Below are 8864 nucleotides of genomic sequence, written 5' to 3'. Positions count from 1 at the left end.
CTCTTTGTTTTGGTAGCCAAAAAAAAATGTTTATCTGTACTGTTCTTGGGTACTGTTCATTCATCTGTTCTTAAAGAAACAAAAAATTGAAACCTATTAGTCATTTTATGCTGCCCAGAGAATATAACTGCTGTTTTTCAATACCTTCATTACATTCCACTCCAACCAAACCCCAAAACTCCAAACATACACCAACAATCCATAACACATACCCCATATGATACCAAAGATATCTGCTACAGCTCAATTAACCCAAGGATACCAACAGCCTACTTTACTACACCCATTGCCCAAGCCTAATACACAAACACCTAACCCAGCCCACTCCCCAAGCAACTAACCCTACATGCCCATCCCCATCTCCATAACACAAACCCAAACCCCACATACCCAGGCCCAAAACCCACCACCATCTTCATCAATTCTTCAAACCCTAATCTGACTGCTTGCCTCCTGTTTCTTCTCGCCAAACGGAAACACTCATCGCTGGCAGCCACTTCATCTGATTTCATCATCGCCACCATCATTATCTTCGATCCTAATCATCAGCCACAACAACCCGACCCACAATACACACCTACAACCCATCATCTTCAATCTCCTCCCACCATCCAGTTCTACAAATCCTACACCAGCCGTCTCTCCTCCATCAACACCACCATTGCCAAATTCAATAATTGCCGCGGCCTACACCCATCAGTCCAACTCCTGATAGCAGCCCGTTAGAAGCACTCCCAGCATTCATCGTCACTTACCAAACACTCACAGCAATCCCAGTACCTTCCACCATCCCCCACTAGACACCGGCATCACCATCCCAAACTCCCCCTTCACAGCATCTTCTTGTCTGCTCTTTCCATCTTTTGATCGTGGAGTAGCAGCTCACATAGGCACTGACAGGTCTAGAAAAAGGAAAAGCAATTGGATAGCAATTCATACAAGACTTGGAATTGGAATCCACTGTGCACTACTATGGGCTCAAATTACGTCTTGTGAGGTATCCTACTTTTGCAGATTGAAAGCTCTACTTTTATTTATGTGTTTGTAGCCTATCAAACTTTACATCGAAAAAAAATTAAAATAACAAAAAAAATTCTTATAACACCAATTACAATTCATATAACTCGCCCACCTATAAGATGTTTTTCCATCATTACCATGATCATGTACATTCCCTTTTTAACTTATAAAAACAATTATTACATGTTTTTCCATCAATACCATGATCATGTACACTCCCTTTTAAACTTATAAAAACAATTATTAGTTGTCTAAGAATTTTGTTGGGGACATATTTTCATTCTAGGCACGACGAGATCCACCTATCAGACTTTGATGGCCCCTCTGGATCCAATTCATTTCTTGATTGACTCTAGTCTATTAAACAATTTTTTGATTTTCACAATTTAAGTGACTCTCGTCGTCTTTATCATGCTAATATGGCACTTGTAGGATCTGCTAGGTGTTATTGGAATTCCTTTTTACATAACATTGATATATCAGGTCAACGTCCTTTCACTTCGTAGAATGAAATGAAACGAATATTAAGTAACAAATACGCTCCTATGTATTATCAATCTCAATTACTAGACCAATTCTTCTTCACCTGTAAGCAAGGTACATCCAATGTCAGGGAATATCTAGCACATTTCGAAACATTATTGCACAGTTGTGATATTTATGAAGCTCCCCACATTACAATGTCTAGGTTTATCAAGGGTTTGAATCCCAAAATCATACGTCATGACATTCCTGCACCACAATCCTTAGATTCATCTTACCATCAAGCCAACCAATGGGATATGTCTTTCCATCTTCGCCAAGCCTATCATAAGCTTGGTTTCACATCCCATTCCAATCACGTCACGAGTCTAATTGTGTTCCTTTTAAGAAAGAAATCGAAGTTTCTATTGTTGAGCAAATTTAGTATTCTAATAGCGAGGATGAGGTATTATCTATAGTGTTGCCACCTCGGTCAAACAACCCACCTATCCTAGATTCCATGCCCAAGTTGATCTTGCCTAATCTTTTGTATGACTAACATTACTTTTGATATGACTCTCTCCAGAGTGTGATTCTTCCTTGGTTGGCACATGCTCTAAGGTTATTGTTAGATCATATGTTTTCCTTATTGATATTCGATTGTTACCTACTAATTATCGTCATAGTACTTTAGCTCTGCACTTTGTTGATCTTCATGCCGAGTTTAGAAATTATATTTTCTTCAGTCATGAAATTTATGAGCTTGCATTTAACATGCTTTTTAGGCACATGTGCTTTCATAATATTTTTATGCCTTGATACGTGTTTCTTTGGCATGATTTCCAAAACATGTAAAGAAAAAAATAGATCAATCATTTGAACTTAAACCTAATTGAGTGACCATCTCACTTCAATGAAGGTTTTGTTTTTAATACATAATTGTTAACCTCTCAGGGAACATTTGAGCCATCGATGTTACTCATTTGTTTCTACAGGCCAGTCCACTAGACTGAATTTTGTAGTGCCTTTTGTAGATGAGTTGCACGTGATGTTGCTTCTTGGAGCGTTAACATATGGATGGCATCGTTATTTGATGACGATAAAAGATCGCCCTCCTTGGTCACAATGTTGCAATCTACCTTGTTGGAGTCGAGTTCTCTCAATCAGGGAGAAATGAAGAATCAGAAAGGATATTATTATAGCTAGTTTTCAATTTTAATCGGTACATGTTTGATTTATTACCTTTCATAATATTTTCTTACTTAGAATAGAGTCTTGGAAACCCTATATAAAGGGGTCCATGCAATGTAATTGCAACAACTTCGAAATAAAATAAAGATTGATATTTTCTCCCAAACTTCTCTTCCGTATCTCTAGTTCTTTTCCCTTTTCTATCTCCCTCATACTTTCCCCTCTTCGTCTTTCCCCTTCCCCTTATCCTACATTTTTCCTCTTGCATCCAACATCACATTAACTAGAAAATACTACTACTTATAATAAGCTAGTGTGTGATGAATCCCTTGTTGTAAGCCTTCTCTCTGCCCTCCCAGTGGAAAATACAAAAGAATGGATGCATAACCCTTGTTTGAGCTCCATTTTAATGGAAAGAATGCATTTTTAAATAGTGATTGATGGAGAATGTGTGGTTAAAAATTAAGGAAAAGTTTTGAACTTGCGTGCAATATTATTTCATTAAAAAATGTGGTTGAAAATGAGTTTTGAAAAAATGAATTTTGAGAAGAATGGGGCTCAAACAAGGGCATAAACTTTCATATGTATTGATTTCACGGATCAGCAAAAGACAATTGCACTAGCATTTTAGGAAAAATAATATCAGAGAAGTTTCTGCGATAACAGAAAAGTAGTTTCTCCAGTCCAGCAACAAATTTAAATGAAGAAGAGTGTCAAAAAAGGCTCAGTTCAAAAAAATTGACCAAGTAATGTTAGCCTTATCAAAAACTGAATTCGGGAAAAAGTTCAGTGTCTCCTGAAAGAATAAGGAAGAAAGGAAGAACTAGAACAGCAGCAAATTAAGCCAATGTTTGGCAAATTAACGATCAAACCACTTTTCAAATACTTTGTGGAATCCACAGTACTACCCACTTATCAACGATTCGCTTCTATATCCATTTGTAATTTAACAACCAAATGTTTTTAAGCCTAGTTCCCAACAAATTTGGGAATAATAACTGCAGATTATCCAAATCCCTATCCCCCAAGAACAATCCTTCAATCAACAGCCAAAAGCAAGATTGGTAGATGTATATGTATACCTTGGAGGAGAGCGGCTGTAACTTCTACTACGGCTTCGCTGCCGATATCGGCTAACTCGGCTTGTTTCAGCTAGTTTTTCAAGCCTCTGTCGCTCTTGCTCTCGTTTCTTAGCCATTTCAATAGCTGTATCTTTTTTTACTGCAAAAAAAAAGTGGCATGCCACAATGAACATGATAATCATGCAGCCACAAAACATAATCAAAGAAGAGAGAAAAAAATGCCAATCCTCATCAATTCTACATTTTAGCATAAAAATCAGGCTAACATACTCTGTTTGTTCAATTGTTTGCTCATGATCCGTTTAAGTCGCTCTTGAGGTGTTTCCTTCTTCTCCCCCAGTTGCTTAGATAGGCTCCCACTACTTGTGGTTTTGCTCAACTTTGCGAGTGCTGAGGATGTGCTGCCAAGGGAATCAATAAAAACAATGATAAGTTAACGACGAAGAGAATCATCTAAAAAATACATGTTGACTAATGGAAAAGGAAACACCATGAGATACCTCATTGGTGGCTTCAACAGTTTGGCATTCTTTTCTCTGTCAAGGGATACACCAGAGGCGGGGTCTGCATGAAGAGCTTCGAGTATGCGACCAGACGATGGCCTGCACGAAAGCATATGCATTAGAGAAATACTTTACAATACTTCCTGGGACTCAGATGCAGTCATATGAAGTCCAGCTCTGGGAATAATGAGCTTCAAAAAGGAAGCTTCCTTCCCTCTCCCACTTGGCAGTTAAGCTGTTTACCCTAGCATGATATATTCTAAACAACAAAAGTTTGGCTCAGGTAACATAATGGACGGTTAGCTGCAGCAGAGTAAATACTTCCAATCTATCTTTGCAATTATTAAAAGGTCGAGTGCTCCGACCGATTCAATGCATCAGCACGGGACGAAGGAGATGGTGGTGGAGAATATCCTTCAAGCTTTGGCTCATCCCCATCATCAAAGCCCCCAAATTCTGTAATATATTCTATTTTTGGAGCCCTATCTTTCCCTCGATTAAGATCATCAGTGCGTGATCCATGTGCATGGCGCCTTGACTGTGATGGAGAGTAGGACCGAGACTTCGACCTCAATCTGCTAATAGAAAAGACAGTTAATATTTTCCCACCAGGTTTTACATTTAAGCAGTAAAAGAGACGAGAATATCCACCTTCTAGATTGTGAATAAGCTTCATAAGTAGGGCTGTGCCTTGATTCACTGCAAAATCATCAGAGGCAACAAAGATGTTAGGACCACATATTACTGGCTATTGACTCCCATTTTATATCCTATGTGCACATGACTTTGTAACATTGCAAATGCATCAAGGAAACACGACATTTACCGATATGGATCGTGACGAAGCACTCTAGTTCCAGTTATTCTTGCAGCTTCTCTTTCCTTCTCTCTTTCCATCTGAGAAACCTTCCTTCTTTCCTTGCGACTCAGTTTTCTCTAAAAAATCCGCAATAATTCAAAATATGGTGAGGCGGTATCACTCTCAGTAGAACCATAATTCCAAGTTTCCAACCCAATTTTTTGGCAAACTTACAATTGAAGGATCTCCCTTGATGACTTCTTTCTGCCTCCTTTCCTCTTCTTTAGCCCTTTTATCCATGTATACAAGCCATCCATACCTCTTTACTCCGAATTCTTTTGCAATTGACTCCATCAATTCATCATTGCTGTCATCACTGTTAAAATCCTCCTCGTAATCGTCGTCCTCGTCATCATCTTCATCGCCATCTAAATCTTGAGCTTCCTCCTTTTCATCTCCATCATAAGAGAAACCAACTTGCGAGTAAGGCCCCTTGCTCGCTGGCGTCTGATCCGCATGAGATTTACTGTGGTTGTCATTATGTCCCATATAATAGGTAAAGAGATCAAACAAATAATATAAACAGAGAGCTTAATATAAGCTATAGCATCATGGTACATGAAAGAAATTTCTGTATTGAAAAACAAAGAGCAACCATAAAAAGACACGTAAGTATGTGTTCTCAGAGTTCACATGTGTTCATTGGGAAATTGCAATGCATATTTAAATGCCAAATAATAAGCAAAGTCAAAATTTAAACGTAAAGAGAATTTTCACATTGACTGCTGTTTGCTTTGTACTGAATAAAACACAGAAGGAAAAAAAAAAAAAAAGGGTCTGAACCTGTCTGATCCAAAATACGCACTGATCTTAGCCTCCATCTCTTGGTTAACATGTTGCAGTCCCTCCTTGTCAGTAACTGCCAAAGGGTATTGTTAGTTCTCAAAGAAAAAGTATCAGAAACTTACCATTAATAAAAAAGGAAGGATCATTATCTTCATTCACTAACAGAAAACCCAAAAAAAGGAAAAAATACAAAAAGTTGTTGTAAATCAAACAGATTATGACAAATAAAAAAAAGTACCGACATCCTCTACGTCGATGCTTAATTAAATCCCGGTAACGCTCAAAACTAACAAACTCTTCTAACTCCTCTTCTTCCTCAGTTATTTCTGAGACCCGATGACGGCGTGTACTACCATCACGAATAAAATCAAGAAGAGCACGACCATCAAATCTGGTAGAAGTATAGTTAATCAGTAACAGCAGGATAATTCCCCGACATCTAACTCCTAATCCCAATCACAAAAAATATGTTTTGAACGATGCCTTTCATAAAGGCAGATAACTGAAATTGTATTACCTGTCAATCATAATATCCTGTTTCCCATTCCAGGGTATCCTGACCAGGAGGCAAAAATGTTAGGTCACATTTATCAGTGGAATGCACATATAAAATTAGTGAATCCATGTGGAATATATAATAACTTCGCCATAACATTGCAAATACGAGGGAAGGAACAGACGAGACTGGAACTTATTCCATCTAACATCTAGCGAGAATGGATAGGAAGAGTATATGTGTTATACTAAATGTCCTTATAGTGAAAAGATAGAATGATGTTACTTCGTGCAATTTTTTCAATGTTGCATGATTATAATTAAGTGATACAGATGCAAACTTGAGTACCATTGGATGTTTAAAAACCCATCATCTCAGTTTCTAGTCAACGACTCAACTGAAAATTAACAACCTGCTTGAGCTCCAAACTACCAATCACAATAAAATCTTCCATTTCCAATAGTAAGTCTAGACAACTCACCAGTTAATAGAAGTTATAACCCAAAAAAAAAAAAGAGCACTATTTTCCAAGTACCCAAAACCAATTTAGACATGAAATTTTACCTATTTACATAAGCATTAATTAAGAGTGTGAATTTCGCAGAAAGAAGTCATAACTATAGTATAATGCCCACTAAGAGAAACATATCCACAGGACCACAGAACGACTCTGTATCGAAAGGACAAAACAAGAAGGCTAAATTGTTATAATATGAAGTATAAAGTACATATCCAATAGGAGCTACAATCCTTAACAAGGCAACTATAATCGGGACAGTAAGTGTCCAAATACTGTTTGAAGCACTTAATTATCCATAGAATAAATCAAAAACGGGATTACCTTCATATCGGTACTAAAGACTCCTATTACATATTAAATCCATTTTCATTTTCACCTTTTCCTATATATAAATTCTCAAAGAAAAAAAAATACCCCTCCTACTTAATAAGAAAAAATCAGCATAGGATGATTAAATAATCTTTAAATAAATAAGGAAAATTTGATAAAATAAAACTCGTCATACAAGCCCTGCTGGTCTTCGGTAGCCTGGTAGAGAGCATCGTCACGGTGGATGCGGCAGCGAGTTCCGACGGCTTGGATAGATTGGCTTGGGTCGCCGCGCCGCTTGGCCAGGTATATAGCTCTGCGCTGCGCTCTCTTCCGAGCAGCGTCCATCATTTCATGCACTTTCTTCTCCGACCTCCTCGCCTCGTGCCACATCTTTGATCGATCGAAAATCGATTTCTGGATTTCGAACAATAAGTCCGATTCTTAGGAGTTTAATGGACTGGATTCCCTAACCCTAGGTCTAATTGCGTTATTCTTCCTGTTCTCTGTGAACGAGGTAATTGATAGTCGTACTCTATTACCTTAAGTTAGTTGGGATTTCATGCACTTTCTTCTCCGACCTCCTCGCCTCGTGCCACATCTTTGATCGATCGAAAATCGATTTCTGGATTTCGAACAATATTTCCGATTCTTAGGAGTTTAATGGACTGGATTCCCTAACCCTAGGTCTAATTGCGTTATTCTTCCTGTTCTCTGTGAACGAGGTAATTGATAGTCGTACTCTATTATCTTAAGTTAGTTGGGAGGCTGCTTTTTAAGTGGTTTTTGTTTAAAAGGCTTTTCATCATAATTTTGAAAATAACATAAAATATAAATACGTAAATATTTAAAAAGATAATTATAACCTTTCATTATTTCTCTTCAAACGAAAGAAGAAAGAATCCAATACTTCCTAAATTAGAGGTCTGTCTTTTTCCACTCCTGAGGCTCGTCGTCGATCACTCTCTATCTCCGTTCTCGAAAATTTGAAACTCGCTGGACCACCTTCAGGTAATGTGTATCGAGCAGCTGAATTTGTATTTTGTTTGTTTCTCCACCTCCAATTTTGTAGTAGAAGTTTGTTTCCCCACCCCCTTCTCAGATTTAGGCAGCCAAAACTTCTGTATTAAATATGGAAGGGGTCTTTACGGTACATGTAGCCAAATCTTTTGAGCGATTAATCTACATTACGATAGTTTTATGGCACAAAATTGACAATATTTGGCCTCAGGTGTGCTTGTAAAGGTTATGTTCTGATTTCCTCTTTTGTAAGAGAGAAAAATCATAATATTTTCTGAAAAGAAAAAAATGATGGTTCTATTTCCCACTGTTTTAATGTTTCTTTTCATCTACGTTATTATGATTCACCTAGACACCTGGCAATAAATACTTTGTAATTTATATACTGATTGGATTAAAAGTCTCACATATTTGATTTCCTATTAGTAGATTTGATTCTGCATTTGTTTGCTACATACTAGTGGTATAGTTTCTTGAAAATTTTAATGGTGGTGATGGCTACATATATGCGATTTGCAAGGCTAAAGCTAACCGTTTCTTTCTTGCAATGAAATGTTTGAGCTTCTCAATTTCAATTTTGTCTTGATAGTTTAAAGTTTGATTTGTTTCCAGCCTT

General features: G+C 37.5%; 1 protein-coding gene across 2 annotated transcripts; it reads right to left on the bottom strand.

The window, feature by feature from the left end:
* Positions 1-3700: 3700 nt before the first annotated feature.
* Positions 3701-7783, bottom strand: LOC111392234 (CLK4-associating serine/arginine rich protein-like). 2 transcript variants are annotated; one of them, XM_023017522.1, is made up of 11 exons: positions 7425-7783; positions 6421-6459; positions 6146-6294; positions 5901-5976; positions 5292-5583; positions 5085-5194; positions 4910-4957; positions 4624-4836; positions 4256-4357; positions 4026-4156; positions 3701-3894 (listed from the first exon to the last, which is right to left on the bottom strand). In XM_023017522.1, the coding sequence occupies exons 1-11, from the start codon at positions 7619-7621 to the stop codon at positions 3716-3718; spliced, it is 1536 nt and encodes a 511-aa protein (XP_022873290.1). In that variant the 5' UTR covers positions 7622-7783; the 3' UTR covers positions 3701-3715. The 2 variants fall into 2 exon arrangements, with proteins under 2 accessions (XP_022873290.1, XP_022873291.1); XM_023017523.1 differs by having other exon boundaries at positions 4624-4833.
* Positions 7784-8864: the final 1081 nt, after the last annotated feature.

The sequence above is a fragment of the Olea europaea genome, unplaced genomic scaffold, assembly GCF_002742605.1.
Source record: "Olea europaea var. sylvestris unplaced genomic scaffold, O_europaea_v1 scaffold905, whole genome shotgun sequence".
Classification (NCBI taxonomy): domain Eukaryota; kingdom Viridiplantae; phylum Streptophyta; class Magnoliopsida; order Lamiales; family Oleaceae; genus Olea; species Olea europaea.
This window is presented reverse-complemented; position numbering and strand designations above follow the sequence as displayed.

Bases quoted from the DNA above. Each gene is read 5' to 3' on its own strand.
- LOC111392234 (XM_023017522.1), bottom strand. From the start codon at position 7,621: ATGTGGCACGAGGCGAGGAGGTCGGAGAAGAAAGTGCATGAAATGATG. The intron at 5,977-6,145 runs GTCGGTACTTTT...ACCCTTTGGCAG, and splicing joins TAAGCATCGACGTAGAGGAT to TTACTGACAAGGAGGGACTG. The intron at 4,958-5,084 runs GTAAATGTCGTG...ATGATTTTGCAG, and splicing joins CTTCGTCACGATCCATATCG to TGAATCAAGGCACAGCCCTA.